At 33.3% G+C, this 23,253-nt stretch overlaps 4 protein-coding genes and 1 long non-coding RNA gene across 7 annotated transcripts; 1 reads left to right on the top strand and 4 right to left on the bottom strand.

The window, feature by feature from the left end:
- Positions 1-1,716: 1,716 nt before the first annotated feature.
- LOC131669374 (serine/threonine-protein phosphatase 6 regulatory ankyrin repeat subunit C-like) lies at positions 1,717-8,204 on the bottom strand. The gene is made up of 6 exons (XM_058944206.1): positions 7,752-8,204; positions 7,291-7,520; positions 5,899-7,205; positions 2,708-3,045; positions 2,376-2,608; positions 1,717-2,101 (listed from the first exon to the last, which is right to left on the bottom strand). The coding sequence occupies exons 1-6, from the start codon at positions 8,202-8,204 to the stop codon at positions 1,717-1,719; spliced, it is 2,946 nt and encodes a 981-aa protein (XP_058800189.1).
- A 1-nt stretch (position 8,205) lies between these two features.
- On the bottom strand, positions 8,206-12,431 carry LOC131669340 (ankyrin-3-like). 3 transcript variants are annotated; one of them, XM_058944153.1, is made up of 4 exons: positions 11,756-12,431; positions 11,280-11,506; positions 10,902-11,192; positions 8,206-8,279 (listed from the first exon to the last, which is right to left on the bottom strand). In XM_058944153.1, the coding sequence occupies exons 1-4, from the start codon at positions 12,197-12,199 to the stop codon at positions 8,273-8,275; spliced, it is 969 nt and encodes a 322-aa protein (XP_058800136.1). In that variant the 5' UTR covers positions 12,200-12,431; the 3' UTR covers positions 8,206-8,272. The 3 variants fall into 3 exon arrangements, with proteins under 3 accessions (XP_058800136.1, XP_058800135.1, XP_058800134.1); XM_058944152.1 differs by lacking the exon at positions 8,206-8,279 and having other exon boundaries at positions 10,060-11,192; positions 11,756-12,247; positions 12,386-12,410; XM_058944151.1 differs by lacking the exon at positions 8,206-8,279 and having other exon boundaries at positions 10,060-11,192.
- A 1,559-nt stretch (positions 12,432-13,990) lies between these two features.
- Positions 13,991-15,337, top strand: LOC131669345 (uncharacterized). Its single transcript, XR_009302361.1, has 2 exons — positions 13,991-14,434; positions 14,623-15,337. It is a non-coding gene; the product is annotated as an uncharacterized LOC131669345 (long non-coding RNA).
- A 119-nt stretch (positions 15,338-15,456) lies between these two features.
- On the bottom strand, positions 15,457-19,115 carry LOC131669329 (facilitated trehalose transporter Tret1-like). The gene is made up of 2 exons (XM_058944133.1): positions 19,002-19,115; positions 15,457-18,137 (listed from the first exon to the last, which is right to left on the bottom strand). The coding sequence occupies exons 1-2, from the start codon at positions 19,072-19,074 to the stop codon at positions 16,792-16,794; spliced, it is 1,419 nt and encodes a 472-aa protein (XP_058800116.1). The 5' UTR covers positions 19,075-19,115; the 3' UTR covers positions 15,457-16,791.
- Positions 19,116-20,266: 1,151 nt separating this feature from the next.
- Positions 20,267-22,761, bottom strand: LOC131669330 (ankyrin-1-like). The gene is made up of 4 exons (XM_058944134.1): positions 22,627-22,761; positions 21,916-22,531; positions 21,629-21,855; positions 20,267-21,396 (listed from the first exon to the last, which is right to left on the bottom strand). Exons 2-4 carry the CDS (start codon positions 22,423-22,425, stop codon positions 20,811-20,813), a joined length of 1,323 nt encoding a protein of 440 aa, XP_058800117.1. The 5' UTR covers positions 22,426-22,531; positions 22,627-22,761; the 3' UTR covers positions 20,267-20,810.
- Between the last annotated feature and the right edge of the window lie 492 nt (positions 22,762-23,253).

Below are 23,253 nucleotides of genomic sequence, written 5' to 3'. Positions count from 1 at the left end.
TCAATTTCCATACATTTCAAAAAATCAACTTCGCTTAAATCATTAATTATTAAGTTATTTTACTATATTGAAAAATATGATTCTGTACTCACACAAAGAAATTTCAAAAGTGATATATGTTGATTAATCTGACAGAATTTGACGTTTTAAATGAATTTTCTGTCGCGCACTATTTATAAAAAGACCGCTGGGTTTATCAATGAAAATAAATAATAACGATTCAACAAGCGAGCTTTGAATGTTACCTCGAACTGAGTAAAGAGAACTTGTTGACCCACATGTTTTACACCTCCGTAAACGTTTAATTAAAAACAGGTATTTTTCAGCAGGAAAACTCCCAATGTACAAAAAAAAATAATAACTATTATTTCGTGAATCATCTCTGCCATATACATTTACGCAAAAATTAGTTGTATATTCATGAGAAAGTATTCATCATTTTGGTTGTTTAGGCGAAGAATGGAAGACAAAAAATTTTTACAAACAAAAAATTAGTGATCTGATATTGTTCTCAATTACGGAATCATAAATTACTAATTTTCATATATTTTAATTTTGACAACTTTTCATTCACTACCGAGGCGATTTTTTATCAAAATCATCATTTTACTGTCAGAAGAATACTGTAAATATCACTATACGGTTTGAAGTAAGCAATAGCAAACAGCTTATCATCTATAAACGGATAAATATCATCAGGGAAAAATATAACTGAATAAACATTTTCATCTTATTATCTTTATTCTTAAGATAAGCAAAGTGGTTTAAATATTTTATGCATAACTCGTATGCGGATTCTTCCATTGCGTACATTGTTTGCTTAGGTAATTATAAAAATTTCATACAGATTTCATACAGAAAGCTCAACAAAAAATGTCGTAGGTATTTTTAACGTGCTGTCTGGGAAAAAGAACACGAGGGGCGCGCGTGCGCGACTTCCTTTCTTTCACCGATACTCGGCTTTCGATTGGTCGAGAATCTTCCAATCACCGGCACCGAGTGATACGCGAATGCTATGGTCAGAGTTTTATGGAGCGGTAATAATACGGTAACGTATTGTTATTATCTATAACAGGAATGCTTCAATGTTTTTTTCTCGATCGTAAAATTTCATATCTTTTTGAAATCCATTTGAAACATGTACATTATCATTAAAAAAAATAATTTTTATCTCAAAAAATGGAAGTCCATACGTCGAATGTAGAAACGAACACAATTAGATTTTTTTAAATATCATCATGAACATTAATGACTACGATCCTTTAGCCACAAACTAATATTCTAATAATCAAACATTTTTTTATGATAATAATACTACTATTCAAGAATTAAGCTTACAATTATATAACTACTTAACGTCATAGCATAATCATTTCCTCATTTTAAAAAAGGTGTTTTAGTGTCTTACAAATTTATATATTTTTATATATTAATATACTTTTATTTATTTAATACATTTTTTCGTTGTAATATCGCATACAAAAGATTTAAATGACATAGTTTTTGGTTTTTATAGGTTTCTTAAAAGTCTAATAAAATTGGTGCAGAATATATACTACGAATAAGATAATTAACAATTTTCGTTTAACGTTAATTTCTAAACAAAAAAGTGACTGCTTAAAGCTAGGTAATGTTACACTAAATTCTTAAGATAATCAAGGACTTGTAATAGACGAACGCGTTTTAAAATAGGTAACTCCATTTTCTATCTTATATCTACATGTCATTTCCATTTAAATCCATAAAATCATACTGATTTTCAAGAATCCTTTGAGTACATTTCCCGAAAATAGTACAATAGTTATTAATGATATCAGCCACGTTATCTTGTGCCAAATCATGAACGGTTAACCCGGAGTGGGTCCTTATAGAACAATCGGCGCCATTATGGAAAAGTATCGCGATTGTGACGCTACGCCCAAACTCCGCAGCGAAATGCAGCGGAGTGTATCCCTCGTATGTATCTGATTCCTCCACGCGCGAAGACACCAAGTCATACGATGACAACATCAATCGTCGCTCGTCCGATGCATCAAAGTACTTTTGAACGACACTCCCCTCACTACCCATGCAAGCTATCATGAAGTGGGTCAATCCATTACTGAAAAATAAGTATAAATCATTAGTTACATATGTCGCGGAGAAACTTATCTTTTTGTTGTTTCATTTTACATTAAATTTGTTTTCAAAGGAAATACTCTTGCCGTCAATCGATAAAAGCGCGCGATCAAAGCTGTAAAATTATACAAATAAATAATTACTCTTACTCTGAACCTCAATAACTACGCAATGAAAATGTTATCAAAGAAACAAGAGTAATTCATTTATAAAGGGTCTACGAAATGAAACTTGATGAAAAAAATAAATAAAATTACCTATTGACGTAAACATTTTGTTCTCTGTCGTATTGAAAAATAAGATCGATCATCCTTATATCTCTGTTTTGGGCAGCCAGATGTAATGGCGTTGAAAGTGTTCGGTCGACCAAGTAGATAAGGCTGTAGGAAATGTTGAGAAGGTATTGAGCTACCTCGAGTTGGCCGTAAGCCACGGCAAAATGGATGGGGGTATAGCCGGCGTAAGATTCCTCGGAAAACATTGCAACTCGCTGAAATTCACGAGATGGGTATTATTTCAAACGAATAAATTTTGAAAGGCTACACAATCATTTCAAAAGATTAATTTTTTTACAAGCAACGATACTTACGTGATGAGCTAAAGCAAAGTAATGTTCTGTTATTAAACGTTTAACGAAGTGTATGTGGGGCCTCGTACAAGCGATGTCCAAAAAACTCAAATTCTCGGCGTCCGTTAAATTATCTTCGCATTTCTCCAGGTACTTCGTGAGCAGCATGTCTATGAGTGAGTTCGGAGCCTTGTGAGCAAAGGCAACGTGTAGAACCGTTTGCGCGCTATCGTTCCTGTCGCTGACTTTCGCACCTTTCTCGAGCAATCTCTTGACGATTCTTGACCAGCCAGTTTTGCACACTGCAAGGTGCAATGGTGTCCAGACTCCGTCCATTTTAAATATTTGCACTCCGTTGTCTAATAAAATATGTACAATATTTTTGTTCTTTAATTTAATTGCCTCAACGAGCAACTCGTAGCCACTACGATCCCGTGAGAAATTCATGCGATGGACGACCGAGCAAAATTTTATAAAGTGCTTTTTGTTGAGTGTTCTCCGCAATGTGATCTCTAACGCTCGGCACATTTTGATGACTTGTAGAAATCTGGAAAAAATTAAACATCGAGTTTAAACTCCATCCAATCGTGATTTTATGTTTTTCATGGAATAGGTATTTTGCGTTCGAATTCAGATACTGCATAAAATAGAAGAAACTTTTTTTTGGACTCGAATTGCTTTAAAGTTCATTAATAAAAAATGAATCAGAAAGCCAGTAATTTCAGACATCTATATTGAATGTATACGAAAAATATATCGAACGTATATATATGATCTGAAAATAGAAAAGAACTTACCACAAAACAATTTGTAAATCACTCAGCGACAAAGTTAGAGAGGAGCAAGAGGCACTCCGATAGCAAAATGCACCAATTGACAAGTTTAGCATCTAGAATATAACTAACGACTACCGTGTAGCACCCATTGGGCTTTACTTAACCTACCAGTGGCCACTAGTGGTGGGAATATTCCCGACCAATGATACATCGAGACTCCGCCTCTTGCTATTTAAAAAAGACGTCACGTCGCGCCCAACAAGGGTTTACTACAACAGCAGTTCAAAATGGCCTAACAAACTGTCGTTGGGGTTTCCCCAACGCCGAGATAATTTTACATCACGATACAAAGGAAAATAGATTCTGATCTCGTGAGCCTTTTCAGCCCTACGCTTGGACATAAGTGGCACGCGACAATAGAATCTCTTTCCTTAACATGGGTTCTATCGCACTTTTCGACGACACGTGTTCGGAAAGAGTTTCTTGTCTCGTATGCCTTTTCACCCTCACTTCGATCGGGGTTAACACCACACGAGACGAGAACTTATTTAATTGCACTCTTAACTCTCTTTCTCGGCCTCCCTTCATATAGCTCAGCTTTCAAGATGAGCTCTTTGTTCCAGACATATTTAAGTTCAATTCTCTTGCCAAGAGATGGCTCAATGTGTACTATTTTATCAGTTTTTTATCAGTTATAATTCTTAAATTATATATATTTAATTAATTGATAGCACACGACATCTATGGATTTTAGAATGTAATTTAACAATACTGACTATAATTGATGGTTTAATAAACGAAATTAGGATTTCACATTATTAATTTATAGATGATATTTATTTTTATTTGGGTATCTATGAAATCCATAATCTTTTAAGATACCGTGCGAATACTTTACGCGTATGACTCTATAGCATGCTAAAATTCGTACACTCTACACGTTGTTTCAAAAAATACCGCAGATATCATGTTCGAGGAAAAGCTTCTCGAGTCGTATGCCTTTCCACCCTCATCTCATCAGGTAACGTACTAGTTAATTAAAATACTAACACTTGTCCCTCATCTCGGTTAGTATCGACTTTATAGACTTAATATTTGGATCTTTCTAAAGGAAAAGATTGATCAAAATATTCAGCCGGGATTACAATATTCTATTATAATGCTTTTTTTAATTATAAAATTATTCTTCGATTTATTTAAAGTAGTATAATAGTAAATTAATTACACACAATAATTTCGTTTGGAATACTTTATTAAAACGATTTTTTTTGTCAAAAATTTGTATACATAAATATCATAACAAATTATATCTTGACTATAAAATATTAAGTCACAAATACATGTTATTTAATTTAAAAAAAAGCGCAATATTTATTTGTATACGAGAAACAATTACATTCAATATTTGGCTTCATTTATTAATCAAATTAATTACATAAAAATAATTACGTTGAAACTAAAACTTAATACGGCAAAACCTTAAAATCCTGTGTGTTTAAATTTAAACGTTTTAAGTGTGCAATTGTGACGTCACCCATAAGAAATATATTGTCGCTGAATTTAAACGTTTAGAAGTGCTTAAAATTGGGGACAATGTATTTCTTACGGGTGACGTTATATTAAACGTTTAAATTCAAACACATGGGTTTACCTTGTAAAAAGTGTACATACGTCAAATTGATTACATTTTTATCGACAAATATTGAATAAAAAGTTTATCATACACTCATTCAAACCAATGTACTTGTATAATTGACGACATAATTAATTAAAATTATACTATCACGGCAGTCTGTAAATAATAATTACTTTAGACATTAACATGGTCACTTCACAATACTTATAGAGATGCTATAAGAATCTAAGTTGTTCAAAAATTAATTTTTCAAAAATATGCAACATAAATACGTCAGTACAGAAATCATGCAAACAGTTTATATGTAACACGCAAATTAAACGCTTTATACGTAACATTTAAATGAAATACTTTATACGTAACACGTAAACGCTTTATACGTCAACAAATTCAACCACCGAGAGGTCAGTTTTCTTGATGGAAGATTTAAAAATATTATATAGTTCAATAACTATTATATTTCAATAACGACTAAAATCTAATACAAAGAACGCTTCGTAATAAATAATTGATTGACTAACTCCACACGACTTTAACAATTGAAAAGGTCTTAGCGAATTAATTCGAGTTTGAGTCGACATAAGATAAAAATTCCAGTTTGCTACTAAAATCCAATTCATCAAAAGATTGATATTTTTCAATATAATTGAGAGTAACATTTATTATGAAATATTCAAATATTATTATGAAATATTAATTATCAAGATTTTTTTCATCGCTCGACCAAGCCGATAAGTTAGACTCAAGATCATAGTAAATATTTTATTCAGCGTTCGTGATCGGAGAATCAGTTTCATAACCACTCGACTCTGTATCAGCAATGCTTGAGCCATCAAAGAAACATGAATCTTCAGAATCTTCTGTGAGAATATCCAACTCTGACGATGAACTTGAAACTTCGAGCGTTGTGTCAAGATCGTCAGTATTTCCAAATTCTCTCTGCTCATGGTTACTGAAATTGGCAGGTGAATCATTGCGATTATTCGCAAAACTTGATTCAAAATCGATAATAGATGAATCTGCGTCTTGATGAAGGCAGTGCATCAATTTTTCAGACATCATTTCATCATCGATACTATCAAAATCAACAAAATCAACATCTGCAGCAGTATCATCGTTACAACCATCTAGACTTTTTGTAAAGTTTTCATTTTCCAGATATTGCTCAAATAAACTGTCAAAGATCTTGTCTTGATCTGACAAAGTTAACAGAACACACTCATTTGCATCTTTAGCAAGATTATCATCCGAAGCATTATCCAAACTTACATCAACATTTGTGGAATTATCCATAGAAAAACAATCATTATCATCAACTGTCTTATCAAACGTATAAAAAATATGATCGCTATCAACATCATCGAGTGGTTCATAAAAATCTAAGTTAACATCCTCAGGTATCTTGATACAAGTATAATCCATCTCATCATAAGTCTCCAAATTCCAAAGCCCTTGCCTGCAAATCGAATTATCAGCTAGAAATCCTACAGAGTTATCGCGAACGTCGCTGAGACAATAAAAACAGCTCTCATTGCCAACTTCAGCAATCTGCTGGGAATTGACGCAAATCGTGCGAGGATTGTCATAGAAAAGCTCGACTAAAGCTTTAGAAGATAAAGAAGCAGCAGACGAGGTAGTCGACGTTGACTCGTCATTAGCAATCGAGTAAGACCTTCCGTTGCATTTTCTAAAATCATCATTGAAATGCACGAACTCAACGTTCACACAACCCTCGCTGCCGAAAATTCGTCTTTTTTTCTCCGCCGGTTTTCCGAGAGTATCGGTGCAGCAATCGTTCAACAACATACAAACATCGGTGTGTTTTCGTTGACTCGCGAGTGCGAGAGGAGTCGCGCCGTCAACCGCAACCAAACAGCATTCAGCGCCCAGTTGCAGAAGAAGCTTGGCCGTGTTTACTCGGCCATATTGAGCGGCGAAATGTAACGGAGTGTATCCGGCGTAGGAGTAATGCTGTTGATTCGCCACCTGCGATCTAACCAAGATGGTGGGTTCTGTCCAAGAACGATAAACTGCGACTCTAAGGTAATCATCGACGAGGGTTTCATTGCTACACGCACAGACTGCCATGAAGTGTGATAGGCCAAACCTGCACAATACACGAAAAATTAAAACGACTTTCCTAATACTGTATATTGAAAGAACAATTACACTGTCGACGAGAAATTATTAACCTGTTACAGCGGTCTCCTCGATTATCGTCGTATCTCAAAATCAAGTCGATCATTTCAATGTCTCCACGTTCAGTCGCAATATGAAGCGGCGTTGATCCGTTCGCTTCCTGCTCGTACAGATCGATTTCGTAGTGGTTTAAAAGATGCTCGACAACGTCGTATCGGCCAAACTTAACAGCGAAGTGTAGTGGCGTATAACCTGCGTACATCGAGTCGGAGACTATGGGCACCTGTAAATAAAAATGCAATTAAAGTTGTTATGTTTGAACAATGCGGATGATTTTTTTCATAGTAAATTTTAAATAGACTATGTTAAATTTGTTGGACGATTTTTCAAATAAATCATTGTCAGATCTAACAATTATTTATATCATTTCAATAATAAAACAAATAAACTGAGCATACAACATTAATACGAGAGTCATACACTCAAACGAAATCAGTTATCTAGAGGCACTCACCTGAATGTTAACATCTACTTGTCCATGCTCCACCAGTGTGCTGATAAAGTTGGAATTCGGCCTTGTACACGCAATATGTAAAAAGCTCAATCCTTCCTTGTTGACGACATCCTTCACAGCGCTCGTATCGCGCAAATGGGTCCACAGCAATAAGTCAATGAGCTCCGGTGACCTGTTGTGCGCGAATGCAATATGCAGTGAAGTGTCGCCCTTGTTATTCAACGCGGCAACATTAGCACCCCTCTCCAGCAGAATTTTCGCGAAATCTGTCCATCCGACATTCATGGCAACTTTGTGTAGTGGACCGTCCACTCTCTGTCTCTTGAAGATTCTCGCGCCTTTTTCCAAGAGAACCCAAGCGACACACTTGCAATCGCCGCGGATTGCTTTTAGCAGAAGCTCGTAATCCGACCATTCTGAACTGGATGGCCAGCCTTGCTTGTCCAGGATCATTCGGAATTTTGCGGCATCGTCCTTGCGCAATGCCGCGAACAGAGGTTTCTTCAACTGGTACTTTGGATTCATGATCTGTTGGATAAAGATTTAGCATTTGTATAGTTTTGTCGAGAGTTTTATTGAGGAGAGACCTTAAGACAGGTGCGCTATCACATAAACGAAAATAAAAATAGTCGAGTGAACTTATTACTTTAACACAAAAATAATTTTTGCACACAGTTTTTTCACGTTTTCATTAAATATCCAGACTTCAACTGCCGGCAACTGTGGCAGACTGAAATATAAGGATAAGAGGTCGCCATCATACGTAGAAAGACGTAATAGTATTAGTTGCCTTTAGCGAACGGGAGGGTGGAACAATATATGTAGATAAAAAGAAAGAAGCTCCGCCCTCGTCATTCGTCCACATGGAAACACGCAACCATCTTTCTCAGGTTTTCCCGCAGCGACATTACGGGAATTAGCGGAGCCGACCGACATCGCGTTACCCGAGATTTACTATGCTTACGGATTCCTTTTGCTATTTGCTAACCCCATGCAGATGGTTGGGTTTCCATCGTTGAGCTTTATCACACGAAGGCGTAATTCGACAAAAAATAATTCGGACCAAGTTATTGACTGACAAGTATGACAGTTGATCACAGAACTTAACGCAAATAAAATCAACACAATGTTAACGCGAAACATAAATAAAAGCAATAAATAAACTGTTTATTTCTCTTTTTTAACGTTTATATGCGTAATATAAGTGACAAAGCAGTAAAGGCAAACTCAAGTAGAGTAAGGTGAAAAAAAAAATTAACTTTCGAAAGCGATACGATTCATATAATGGTTTGTCTGCTGGTATAGCTATCAGGCAAACCTTTGTCAGCCTTCAGAATTTATCTGCTCGAAAAACGTGAGAGAAAAGGAAAATGGGGCGCACAACTGCGGAAAAATCTCAAATTGCCAAGAATCGTTTGATCATTACGCGATTTGGACGCACTTTTGTTATCTTGGGAAAATGATTGTGAGAGATCAAGCAACTGACACGTCTACCTTTAAATTTCAACAACGCGAGCCTACTAATTAAAATTACAATTCAAGTTCGCTGACGAGTAAGTTCATGTGTAATAATTAATAAATTATTACAGACACGACCAAAAAAAGTAATGATTAAATTACTTTCTACGATTTGGGATTCCTCCCGCAGTTGCGTGCGCCACATTTTCCTTCCTCTCTTTGCTAACGCCTTGCACACGACATGACTAATCCACGTTTCCCTAAAATTTTCCCCAAACCGAGAAAAGTCCTGAAGGTTGGTTGGTTGCCATTAGCAAACAAATCACTGTACCGTTATGAGTTGTGTGTTACAAATGTTTTTCTTTCCCTTTACTGTGTTAGTTTATCGTTGTAACGCTATCAATCAATAGCCTACAGTCAAAAATATTTCCTCCCATATCACTTTCATGATACTAACTCTTTTTAATAATAATAATCGTAATGATTGAAAAATCTTTTTATATGCCTTTTTATTAAAATATTCAAAAGAAATCAACATTTGTCAGCTTACAATATTATAGCCATAGGCGCATTTTTTACTATTGCAAGTCTCTACATGTATGTATAGCTCACCAGGATATAAAAAAATTTACCTTCCTAGTTTCGCATCCTTATTTACAATCTGGTATGATTCTATAATATGCAGTTACATCAATTGAATTGTAGCTTGTTCGGTCAAGCCGATTATTATTTATATGATGATTTTCGAAAATTCACAATTTATCATAAACGATGACTTCTAATTATTTAGTCGAATCGACAGGTTGATGTTATGATAAAGAGCGAGCTTTTAGAAACAAAATTTTTAAACGATTAGTTTGATTAAATGTAATCTTATTAGAAAGGTTTGTTAAGAAAATTAAATTTCTTGATATATAATTGAACAATACTATGCACTATCGAATCATACATATTTGAGCACATTATTATACATAGTTGCGACGACATTATGAAGGCAAATTTTCCATATGACGTACAGGGACCTTAGTGACATCACTTATACCGCGACCTAATTTTTAAATTGTTTCACTTATATTAAAATAACAAACTAGTTTACCACTATGACTAAAAAAGACGAAAGGTCGTACTTATAGAATTAAAAATTTGGAAAATACATAAACATACTGTATTTACAATCTAAATATGAGACCTGCAATTAAAAACGCAACTTTTAATGCACGCCGTCATTTTTCGGATCTTTTGATCATTAGAATTGTAACAAGTGAAAAACTGCGATCATCCATACAGACATTCAACAGTTACACAAACGATCACTTTCTCGACGTGCTCACCAACATAAAACCTTATTCGATAAAATCTATGAGATAACTAGCCATGCTACTATCGACAGTATAACATACTCGGTAACTGCAATGTCTTTTTCACTCGAATCTTCTGACTTTCTTTCTAATAAACATTCAGATATATTTTAATCATTTTTGTCGCGACACTGAACATTGACCACTGAGTCTTTATAATAAATAATTTTTTCTACGGTATAAATATTCGCAATATCAGCATGAACAAAACACTCGCATACTTTCATTTCACTTTTCAACACATTCGTCAATAATCTCATTGTTTTTATTAGTCAATACCGCCTCATACCATTGATACCCCTTACAGTAACGTTTGAATAGTCCAGTAACGTACTCATGTCCATTGTGATCAGCAAGCATAAGCGGAGTAAGCAATCGTGCGCTCATCGTGCAACAATTAGCTCCGCAACTCATTAGCAATTCAACGACTGCGCCGCTACCAAATTCAGCAGCAAAGTGTAGAGGAGTGTAACCAGCAAACGGATGATCGTAGGCTTTGTTAATGCAGCTGTTGATAAGAGTTTCCATCGACGTCCAACTCTTGCATTTGACGACGCGTAAATGCTCCTTGGCGAAAGCAGCTTCGTTGCTTGCACACGTGACCATAAAATGCGATAATCCATTGCTATAAATGGACAAATTGATCAGTAAGGGAGCTCAGAGGGCATTAATATAGTGGATGCGAGTAAAATTTATCGCTTACAAGACTCACTTGTCAATAACGTTTGCAGTAATGCGATCATGAGCCAGAATCATGTCGATCATCTTCTGATCTCGACGATAGCAAGCTGAGTGAAGCGGAGTCGATCTATTGAGATTTGGTACGTAAATGTCAGCGTTGTATTCGAGAAGCAAATTAGCCACTTCGTAATTGCCACATTCCACTGCGATGTGAAGTGGTGTGTATCCGGCGAATTTCGAATTGGAACGTGGAGGAACCTGTATAATAATACGGTTTTAATTGATGTTGATGATTGAAATCTTCATTCACGATCAAAGACGTTAAGTCAAATCATAATGATATATGTTAATTAAATTTAAAATTTTGAAGAAAACATTTTCAATCAATTTTCTGATATTTCGTCATGAATAAATCAGGTAAATTAAAAAAAAGTATTTAATGAATTCATTCGAACAATAAAACAGAAGCTTTATATTTTTTCCAAATAAGAAGATTAGCTAACCTACCCGACGATTAACAATAGCTTTCTTCAACAAAAGTTCTCTGACAAATTCAACATTCGGCCTCGTACACGCGATATGTAGTACACTGAGTCCATCCTTATTCACAGCATCAATTTTACTTTGCGTAAGGTATTTCTTAATCAAGGAATCAAGCTTGTCATCTTCGATTCCTTTAACAAAGCCCAGATGGACAAATGTGTCTCGATTTGCATTCCGTTCACTGACATGTGCACCATCGTCAAGAAGTTTCAACGCGATATCGGTCCAGTCGCTATTCAGACTCAGCTGTTCGTTCGCCAAATCTAGGGAAAGTTTGATACTTTCCGGTTCAGAGACAAAGTAACCTTTGTCCAGAAGATTGTCAGCTAGAAAATCGTATTGTAGCGGAGAATGGGTGTCTACATGCAGAATCAATGGGACGACTGGCTTACTGGGCTGGTCCTCCATTGCTTCGATATTGTGCGACTTCAAAGAGAGGTTAATTCAAAGAGGAAACTGAGAATAAATACAAAAACAAAGTTTTTTTTTAAGTACCGTTAAATTGCTTAAAATTTAAATGTGCAAAGTATAATTTTTAAAATTATCTACAAACTTTAAGTTTTAATTTAATAAAACAACACAATAATTACTTACAAAATTATATGAAATCGCAGGAAAGGTTATATGTCACGGTGTTGTTGAAACTCAACAAAAATAAATAGTCACCTGCTGATTATAGACGAGATGGCTATAGTGAGATAGCTCGAAAATTTACATCTGTATTAAGATTTAGAGTATTGACTTACTTATATACAGGTACAGAGAGGATATTACTTGACCGCCTAGTCCATACATATATTTTAAGATATTAATTCACATTCAAAATCGGATCATTCATATATGTATATTCCATTCAAACAGAACATATTTAGCACACAAAAAACACATCAAAACTGTGTCTGACCGATAGTCGAAGTATGTTTTAGATCGAAACTTTTCTTCTACCATTCGGGGATTCGAACGAACAATTCGGGAAAGTCAAATTAAATCGAGCGCCGTCTAGGAAGATACACCGTGTACCTCGCGTCTACGGTAGTTAATGTACACACATATGCACATGTGCTCTCGCGCTACGCAAAGTGCTTACCGGAAAAAATTAACTTTAAAATTAACTTATCTTGGTCATTCTTGCACGAGAATCGACTAAAAAAATTAAAAATAAGCTGCAATTGAATTTATTCGCTTAATACTTAAGATTTTTTCAATAAAATTATCCTTGAACAATCATTTTAATCATTTTTTTTTCTAATTTTCGATGACAAGTGTTGTAAAATGAGATTTATTAAGAACCGATATCATTACTTTTTAGACATCAGAGAAGGTTTGTCTAATTTTAGATTGAACAAATAAATAGAAAAAGTTTTACATTTGATTTATTTTTCTCGATATGCTCGTGCATATTAATTTCATAACGAAGTTTAAAAACGCTTAGCTGTTCCTTATTTATTATTTATTAACACACTGTTACTATGCAGACTTTTGAATTTTTGGATTTTTAGATCATTTCAATCAGGAATGCATAGAAAATCAGATATCATGCATTGACCATTTGGTTATAAACATTTTGTATTCGATATACATAGGTGTGAATTTGGAAAAAAAGAACTATCAATATTTTGTATTTTGCAAATATAAACTGAGATTAATTTTAAACTTAATTAATTTCATTGTTGTATTTATTAATTAAATAATTAATTAAATATATTATAATTTTTTCGTAGTTCATACGACCGCGATAATTTCAAATACTTCATCGATACCACTCTGGCAATATTATCTATATTATAGATATAGCGATATAAAGCTTCCTCGACTTTATTATGGAAGGAGTCGATTAAGCAATTGACAATGCCAATTTATTGATTACATAGTTTCACAACTTTATTATCGCTTCGTATTTCTTTATATACTGTATTACATTAGTTATTCATTTTTATCTTCTTGGTATTTTTTGTTTGAACACCATTGTGTTTAATAATATTCATAAACAAAATATTTTTATAAATATCAAATTTTCTTATACGCTTCATATTTTCTCTATATACGTGTACATTGAAAAAAGTGTGTCAAGTTCGCAGAAGCATATATCTCATGTTGGAAGATCGTTGCCAGATGATGGTAAGTATAATCATAATGCATAGGTTGATAATATGCTAGTTTAAATTATAACAAATCAATAAGTTATGACCTTAAAATTATTTGATATCGCAAAAAGAAAGGTTGGCATTGATGAATTCTTGGCTCATAAAAAATCAAAAAAACTACGAAATTTCGAATAATAAATCAGTCTCAGCGATATATATTATTTCACAATTACGAATCATTGAAGAAGATTTCACGGCCGAACAAGACAGCCGATAGCGCTCAATACAGAGGTCAGATCGCTACATACACTCACATGGAAATCAGCATAATCATAAAAAAAGAAGAGCGTATTACGCATTGACCGCAAGCACGCGCAGACTCCTTTCGCGTGGGATAAATATAAAAGTCTTGAGTGATATCACGACTATTTAGTATGCTAGCAACCGTTTAACGTTTGAGACATAATCTGCCGTGTAAATTGAAGTGCAACTGCAAAAATGAAGCTGCTCGTGTTTTTCCTTCTTGTCGTTGCTGTCTCGCTGTGCGCTGCTGATTCTTGTGAGTTCGTTCATTTTTTTCTAACAAATTGGTCTCGATTACTAATTAAATTTAGTATGAACAGCGGGTCGTTCTTGAAATAAAAAAAATGAATTGTTACTCGGTTCTATTTAGAAAAATAACTATAAACGCGTATAACAAGAAACATACGTCATTCTACGTTATTTTATGCTAATTTTTCATTTCAGTCCTGCCCAATGGCGTCATTCCCGGATGCAACGGCGCTCAAAAAACACTTTGCACCGTCAAGTGTTTGTCGGACAATTACTTGTGTAGAAAATCCGATGCAAGTTTGGGCTACTCATGCATATGTTTGAATTAACTTCAATTATCTTGTCGAGTTCACTGAATCACGATTACATTTCGACTTAACGGAAAACGGATTACGAAACTGGCTTTTATTATAACAGTGTTAGCAGACAATTATGCTTATTTTTATTTTATTTCATTTTGTTGTGGTTGAAAGATTTTAAATGATGTTTAATTTATTTATCGTACAACTGTACTGTACAGATTCTAATAAAATGTGAGCACGAAATAACTGAGTGATTGTTATTACGGTTTTAACTTTCTATCAATAAGATTATTTAACAAGAATGTCAAATCCTTGATAAATAGATCTTACTTTTAAAAAAATTTAATTTGTATATTTTTAGTTTTTAAAATTACACAAAATTGATATGTTCTTATTCCATTTCATCTATAACAACGACTGCATTTGTTTTACATATAAAGGATTTTTTCAACAGCTTTTAACGCAATAAGTATGATTAATGTATTTATGGGAACGGGGTCATCGATTAAGAAGTGAATGCGTTATCTGTAAAAGATATGTTCTGCATATTGGGAAGTCTCTTATTTGTAAATATTAATTTATCAAGGCAATAAATCATTTGCTACCAAGCTGATTTACAATATTTTTTAAATTAATTATCGTGTAATAAATGCTTTCCGTCGAATTAATAAAAAAGAGCGTTTTGAGGAATAATAAAAGAAGTTTATTACTATTGGTAAAACTAAATCACAGATACAAAATTCAAATGGAAATGAAAAGCGCATGAGCGACTCGCCATATAGCCTATGTACCTTCACTTTATTGATCGCTCGGGTGGGCGTGGTATTCCCCTAGCTTTCTCTGCAAAAAATATTAAGTAACCTCCAATTGAAAGATCTATAGATCCGACAAATGGCATTATTTATATACAGGTAATGTAATAATTTGATGGAAAATTAATTCGTAAGTTGTAAAATTCATTACACGTATAAAGTATATATACGTACGTATTTCATACGTGAATTTCGGAATAAACACGTAGGAATTTTGTATGGATTACGTTATGCATTTAATATACCTATTTTGTACAAGTTTATTACTTGAGTATTTATTAGTAAAAAAAAATTATTAGTAAGCTCGTAATTGTGCATATGGCTATTATTTACATAAACAATTGTGCACTGTAACATACGTGAAAATTAATATATAGATATATTGTGACATATTTCCGGTACACAATAGTTCATGGGTAAATAATTTTGTGCGCGATTGCCACTTTGCCAACGTTTTATTACCTGCAGTGACCTTACAAATATTTCCATACTTAATAGCTCGGGAGTAATAAGATATTTCTATGGCTTACTACAAAAGAAAATTCAAGTCTCTATCCATCATTATTAAGCCTACCTTTCTTTGGAATTCTCAAGTGAGCGGATAGACCGTATACATTGAGAAATTTTGCTTTTGTTAGATTTATGACAATTATATAATGTCGTAAAATGAAGGATTTATTTCGGATGACTATTCTAGGCCTCCGTGAAAATATTCGAAATTGCAAACAACTTTTTCGTTCGTCAATTAGCTAAAACATTTTAACAAAATACGTACGCTTCTTATTCAACGCTCAACAAATTTAACAAGCTATTTTTGATGTTATGCAGATACAAGATACACGTATGTATATAGGATCAATTTTTCACAAATCAATTATCAAACTATACTTCTATTTTAAATATCATAATTAGAATTCAATGTTAAATAAAGTACCTCTTCGAACTCTTTTTCATTCACGTCATTTAAAATTTTTCATGCATAAATTTTTTTGAATAATTAGTAAGGAAAGTTAAATATTAACATGTATTTTTCTATTTTACATTCTGCTATAGCATCCTTACATTCTTAAAATTCGTACATGATGCCTCACTTGCTGGTGGGTTACTAGGGAGGGGTATCGGAAACCATTCCCGTTTGCATTCATAGATAATAATTTGAATGAATAAGAAATAAATATAATTAAATATAGAATAAACAATTATATCATATTTGTAAAATAAATAACAGTGGCAGACAATAACGCACATTATTAAGGTTTATTTTTTTTAGTTACATAAATTGTCTTTTTCTTATGAAATAAATCCTGAATTTCTTGGAAATTTTTGCCTTTCGTCTCTGGCAGCATAAACATGGTCACAGGTACCGCGAGTATTGCGAAAACCGCATGAATCCAAAAAACATAAGCCTCACCGAAAGAATCAACCATGGGCTGATAAGATTTAGCAGAGACGAAACCGAAGAGCGCCGAGGTGAAGGTCGAAATACTTGATGCTGTACTTTTAATTCCAGCTGGGAAAATTTCACTGAAAACAGTGGCCGGGACGATCATAAATCCGATTGTGAATCCAATCATGAATAGTAGAATCGACGCGATTGGCAGCCATTGTAAAGCTGACGAATCATAGCCCAAGTCGAGAAGGTAAAAATGCGTGCCAAGACTAGTCATTGCGATAGCAACAATAACACTCGACGAAAATAATAGCAACCTGCGACCGGAATAATCGATAAGCTTGATCGCGATGAAAGTAGAAAATACTGCCACTGTGTTCGCATAGATGACAAATTCTTGAGGATTAATTAAGAAAGATTTTCCATTTTGTAGGATGATCTCCATGTAGAACATTATGTTGAAAAGCCCACACATCTGTGGAAATATGAACAGTACAACGGCGAGTAGAAGAGCTTTTCTAATTGGTGCTGATTTCAATTGTGACATTTTCTCCGACAAAGTCTCATTTGCATAAGTTTCAACGAAACTTGTTATCTGATTCAATTCTTTATCTAACTCGTTATTACCTCGATACCAACAAATCGACTCTCTCGCCTTGTCAATCTGTTTCATCTTTACGAGGTGATGCGCCGAATCCGGTAACCATAAGAACAAAATAATACCGGCCAAACATTGCACCAGATAAATCGCACTCGACGTCATCATAGGCAGATAAGTTTCTCCAATAGTTGCAAATACAGTACCCAAAGGTGCACCACACATGGCAATCGTAATAAAAGTCCCACGATATGCTGGCATCGACACTTCGCCAAGAAACAGTGAAAAGCATCCGTATGCCATGCCGAAGCTTATACCACCGAAAAATCTTGCGATGTATAACCATGCAGGTGAATTGACGAAGATCATTAGTAACCATGAGATGCTTACTGGAATGAACGACACGAGAACTGTGGTTTTGCTGCCGATTAGTTCAATGAAGATTGGCACAATGACTGCTGAAGCGAATCTACCGAGATTTAAACAGGATGCTACCCATGATGCTTCTGTTAGTGTCAATGGAATTGTTGCGTTATCGGCTGTCAAGCGAGCGATGTTGGGTGATGTCCAGCCGCTCATTATTCCGGTTTGAAGCATTATTAAGAGCGCTGGAAGATAAAACATGACTTTATACAACTTTTCAGAGAATATGCAATTTTTAATTGTCTTTGGACCGTAAGTATCTAAACCAAGTGTAATTTTGTTTCAAGTAAAATAAATTGTTCTTTTATTAAGCTAAGACACATATCATTTTATGATAACAAAATTTTTTGCTGTATTAAATTATAATTTTATATTATTTTATTATATGATTTTGTACGCTAGATATTCATTAGTCTATAATATTTATCACTTCGTTGCAAGTGTAATTTATATCAATATTTTTTTTTCGTAACTAAATTGGAATTGATAATACTGACGTGTCCTTAGTTCATTTAACATTTACTTCATTAATGTTCTTGTTGGTCATCACGGAGTATAATAATCGTTTTCAAATAATTACAACGAGTCCTTAAATTTACAATTTATTTTACTTTTTACATTTGTGTCACATACAAAATATATTGACAGCAAAATATGTTTTACATTATTTGGATTGCACTTACTTTTTAATAAAGCTATTTTTACTAAAATCGTTTTCAGAACTTCGAAGAAGTCTTTTGTTAACAATAATACACATATACACTTATACAGACATTTTAAAAAAATGGCATTCTGACTGTTAACACCTTAAAACTCCGTTTTTACAATGATTTTAAGAAATCTTTCTTTATCAAAACAAAGCTTTCGTTATATGGAAGTAATTTAATAATAATGACTTGCAATAAGTTTATTTAAAAAAATGATAACAATAGTATTTTCATAACGAACAAAAATAAAATTCATGGTCATATTGAAAAAATGGAAAATTTCACAAAAATATAACATTTTTCCTTTTCGGGTGCTTCAATTAAAATCAACAATGTACTGACCTCCTGCCGCTGCAATACATTGCTTGTAGATTTTGTTGCTTAGATTACCCACGCTAACGTCGACACTAACCATCGTGCGTAGCAGTTTATGTCTTTGACAGTTGCAAGATGACTGAGAATATCAGAACATTCGTAATAAACTCCATTAAAATTCACCAGTTTGATAAGAGTGATTTATACACGTTGAATTAAAAACAAATAAACCAGTGACGCTTTTTTTAATCCTAAGTTTAATATTTTTATATCATTTCACATTATATTACATGCACATTAATGTTAAGAGGGTTTTTCACGGATCAACGATCCCTTTGACATAACAATAGTAATTTACAAAAAAGATTATGAAAATATGAATATTCGCGTCAATCATTACGAAATTAGCGCTTGTCCTCAACGAATATATGATGTATAAACAATGACACTGACATTTTAATTCGAAAAATTCTGCCCCAACAGATTACGTAATTCAACAAGATAATATTGTGACGAAGCATCTTTTCGTAGTTGCTCAAATTTGACAGTTTTCGTTTCTTATTTTTACTCAATTTTATAATCATTAATTAGATTTTATTTTTTTAATCGATTTTTAATTTATCATAAAATAATATCTTATGCTTAAATAACATATTTAGGTTGTCTCTGTTTAATAATTTTAGACAAACAACTTGAAAAACTTTGTATTAGGTAATCTTTTTAACATTAACAATAATTTTATGCTTATTTTCAAGTCAGTTATATATGCAAAGTTAAGCTAGTATATTTTTTCGATACTCGCTTCGCTCGGGCGTAAACGCCACACGAGACAAGAATCTACTTTCCCGCACTTGTATCGTAATGTACTATTCCCGCACTAGTATCGCAGTGTACTAGAATATAAAATATGATACACTGCTGAATACATTCATTATAAGTTTAACTAACCGACCTCGAATCGGAAACTTATACTATATATGAATAATTAATACCACTAATTAAATAAGGTAGTACACATTTTTGTATAAATAAATAATTATTATACTGCAACATTGATATTGGAAAATTATTTATCATTATTGTCAAATTATTTTTTATTATAGTTCAAAATATTAATCTTTCAGATTATAATTCAAATATACAGTTAAAAAAGGACATTTTCTATGTTTATACGGTTGTGCAAATATTGAATAATATTGTATAATAAATAACACTTAATTAAGTATTATATAAAAAATATATTATTTTTTACTATATTCTATATAGTTTGTAATACATAAATGCCGTGAAAATAAAAATTAAATAGCGCTAAAATAAGCTTAATTATGGAATTTCAATAGTAAATAATTGTAAAATTATGATTAGTACATATTCTATTGATATAAACATTTGAGCAAATGTACATATGTATGTATAACTGTTACGGAAAATATGTGATACAATATAATTAAAGGTTTATTGATATCGATACATATTTTAAATAAATAAAAAATAGGAATAACATTTTTTTAAACCAACATAGTTCATTTTCATAACTGATATAACGCAGGTATAATTTAGTAATCAGTACTGATAGTGTAAACAATTAAAAATAACTATTAGAAAAAATAAATATTGATTAATTAGCTGAGAAACGCGACCAATGTATGAAATTCTAGGCCTGTCAATCTAATATTTACAAAATATAGAGCCTATATCTATCTATCTATATATATATATCATGATTTAACCTAATTAATAATAATTTTGATTAAACATCAAAATGAGATCAATCAAAATGAGGGAAAAACTTGTTTCATAAACTAAATATTAAATATTGTAAAAAGATTCAAAACATTATGGATTTGAAAACAGTTTCATAAAACTATTAAAATCAAACATGAGAATAGTAATAATTGAAATAAAAACTAATAGTATTGCATGAAAGTACCAAACGGCAAAGGTTAACTGTAAATCCACGTCCTTTTTAGTTGTAGATTTTTTTTTTGCAACTTGACTATCTTCTTTCACTGATTGTTTCACAGTTGATTGGTTAACAATTTTTTCTTTCGACAATATCTCATCAGCAGTTTTTTGAGCCACTTCAGCTTTACATCCACATGAATGTTGCAGTAACAGTGAACAAATTTCCATATGCTCATTTCTGCAAGCAAGGTCGGTTGGAGTGAGGTTTTGATTGGTAACTGCACAACAATTCGCTCCATGAGCAAGAAGCAATTTAACTGTATCAAGTCGCCCGAATTCAGCAGCAAAGTGTAGAGGAGTGTAGCAAGCATATGTGTACTCATTGACGTTTTTCACACGTCCTCTAATGAGACCTCCTGCTGAAATAAGTGGATCTTGCTCTGCAATATACAGATATTGGTCTGCTATGAGAGAATCACTACTGGCACAAGCTGCCATGAAGTGTGACAAACCAAATCTAAAAAAAAAATTGTTTCAGATAATGGTTTTTTAAATATTATTACAATAACTCATAGAGTATTGATTGGTTCATAACTTTTTTACAGTAAATATTTATCAGAACTAGATAATGATTGATTACCACTAACAGTACAGACAATAGTGAATAATTTTATAAAAATGTTCATTTTCATGATCCAAAACTAATAAGAATAGTTATTCTGCTATAACAATTAGAAATATTTACTCACTTATTAATATAGTTTTCGTTTCTGTTGTCATGATAACAAAGGATATCAATAATCCTCTTATCACCATGTTCCAATGCAAGATGTAAAGGAGTAGACCCATGGAAATCTATAGCATAAATGTCAGCATTATATTGAAGAAGACTTTTAACTACTTCAAATCTGCCATGTTCCACTGCGAAGTGAAGCGCTGTGTATCCAGAATATATGGAGTTAGACATCAATGATACCTGGAAGTATTATACAAGCTTGATTGGATGACTAAAAAATACACAAAGATCACAACTTACCTGATTATGAACATCAGACTTGCCAGTCTCAAGAAATTCTTGTGCCAAGCACTTATTAGGTCTGGTGCAAGCTATGTGGAGAAAGCTCAATCCATCTCGATTCATAACATTCACAGTCGTCTCATGCATGTAGTGCCTTAGTAGAAGGTCAATGATGAACTCCGGGAAATGATTGACAAAAGCTAAGTGCAGTACAGTATCTCCTTTGTCATTTACATCTGTGACTTTAGACTCCAGCGTTAGCAGTCTCTCAACAATATTGCCCCAACCATATTTTTCAACTACTTTGTTAAGCTGAGTAGTATCGTCATTCTTCATCACTCGACAACGTTTTTCCAAGAGATATGCAGCGATACGTTTACTTTTTTGTCTAAGTGCTTTAGTAAGCAGGTCGTAATCTAGCCAATTCGTACCGCGAGGAAGACCTTCAGTTTCTAGGATATAGCGAAACTGTTTATCGTCGTCTTGGTTCAAAGCTTCGAATAGCGTAATGTGAACTGGCTGAGTCATTTTAAAATATTCACCGTTGATTTAATCTGAGCAAAATCAAACGAATACTCTATCAATTAGTCTACAATCGTTCGGTTTTACTTTTTCTAAAATGTTCGGTCATAACCTTGAAATGTAAAAACATAAATAATAACGGTATAATTTGGATTTAATACTTATTGTAATTTCATAGCGCTTAATAATGTTTGAATGTTAACTCACCTGATATAAAAAACTAGCAGTAATTGAATCTTGCTAACAATGAACGAGAATAATCATTTGCGAAAGTAACGATAACCGATTTACCGCTCGAACTTTCAAAGTCAAATCAAAACAAAATTCTCAGACCGATGCGGCGTGCAATTGGGACTGAGAAAAGCTGGTGGCGCCCTCGACTCGAAGTAAAGTTCGTTCATCCGTATTAATTCGTTTATATATGACGAGCATTATAAATAAGTTAGGAAGAACACCTTTATTTTTTGTTATCTGATGAACGTAATACGTATACATGCGTATATAAGCGAATGCACAAATAATCGGCAATGCTCACTACGTATCTGTCTTAATTGATTGAAATGGAAAATCGATTGGCTTATCTTGGGTTTCTGAGTCGCATGAAAAATCAAGATGAAAATTGTATCGTCTCGAAGAATGAAAAAAACTAATAAGAAATTTTTTCTACAATTAGTTAAAGATGAAATGAAAGCGTGTATTATTTATGAACCTAACTCGCTAAGTAGGTATATATTGACCAGGTACGCTCAGGTAGGTCGCGGTGTAGGTGAACGCGGTAACATTAAATTAACAGGTACACGGCAGAACGAGTTTCATCGCAGCACGGTTGGTCAA

This window comes from Phymastichus coffea, unplaced genomic scaffold (genome assembly GCF_024137745.1).
Source record: "Phymastichus coffea isolate CEN01 unplaced genomic scaffold, Cenicafe_Pcof_1.1 PCOF00092, whole genome shotgun sequence".
Lineage (NCBI taxonomy): Eukaryota > Metazoa > Arthropoda > Insecta > Hymenoptera > Eulophidae > Phymastichus > Phymastichus coffea.
This window is presented reverse-complemented; position numbering and strand designations above follow the sequence as displayed.

Coding starts and splice junctions, on each gene's coding strand:
- LOC131669329 (XM_058944133.1), bottom strand. CDS start 19,074: ATGGTTAGTGTCGACGTTAGCGTGGGTAATCTAAGCAACAAAATCTAC. Junction 18,138..19,001: donor ATGTATTGCAGCGGCAGGAG/GTCAGTACATTG, acceptor TTTATCTTCCAG/CGCTCTTAATAATGCTTCAA.
- LOC131669374 (XM_058944206.1), bottom strand. CDS start 8,204: ATGATCCTGGACAAGCAAGGCTGGCCATCCAGTTCAGAATGGTCGGAT. Junction 3,046..5,898: donor TGCTGATACAGAGTCGAGTG/GTTATGAAACTG, acceptor ATATTTTATTAG/ACAACGGAGTGCAAATATTT. Junction 2,609..2,707: donor ACTTTGCTTTAGCTCATCAC/GTAAGTATCGTT, acceptor CGTGAATTTCAG/CGAGTTGCAATGTTTTCCGA.
- LOC131669340 (XM_058944151.1), bottom strand. CDS start 12,199: ATGGAGGACCAGCCCAGTAAGCCAGTCGTCCCATTGATTCTGCATGTA. Junction 11,507..11,755: donor AAGCTATTGTTAATCGTCGG/GTAGGTTAGCTA, acceptor ATTATTATACAG/GTTCCTCCACGTTCCAATTC. Junction 11,193..11,279: donor ACTGCAAACGTTATTGACAA/GTGAGTCTTGTA, acceptor GTCCATTTATAG/CAATGGATTATCGCATTTTA.
- LOC131669330 (XM_058944134.1), bottom strand. CDS start 22,425: ATGACTCAGCCAGTTCACATTACGCTATTCGAAGCTTTGAACCAAGAC. Junction 21,856..21,915: donor AGTCTGATGTTCATAATCAG/GTAAGTTGTGAT, acceptor TAATACTTCCAG/GTATCATTGATGTCTAACTC. Junction 21,397..21,628: donor AACGAAAACTATATTAATAA/GTGAGTAAATAT, acceptor TTTTTTTTTTAG/ATTTGGTTTGTCACACTTCA.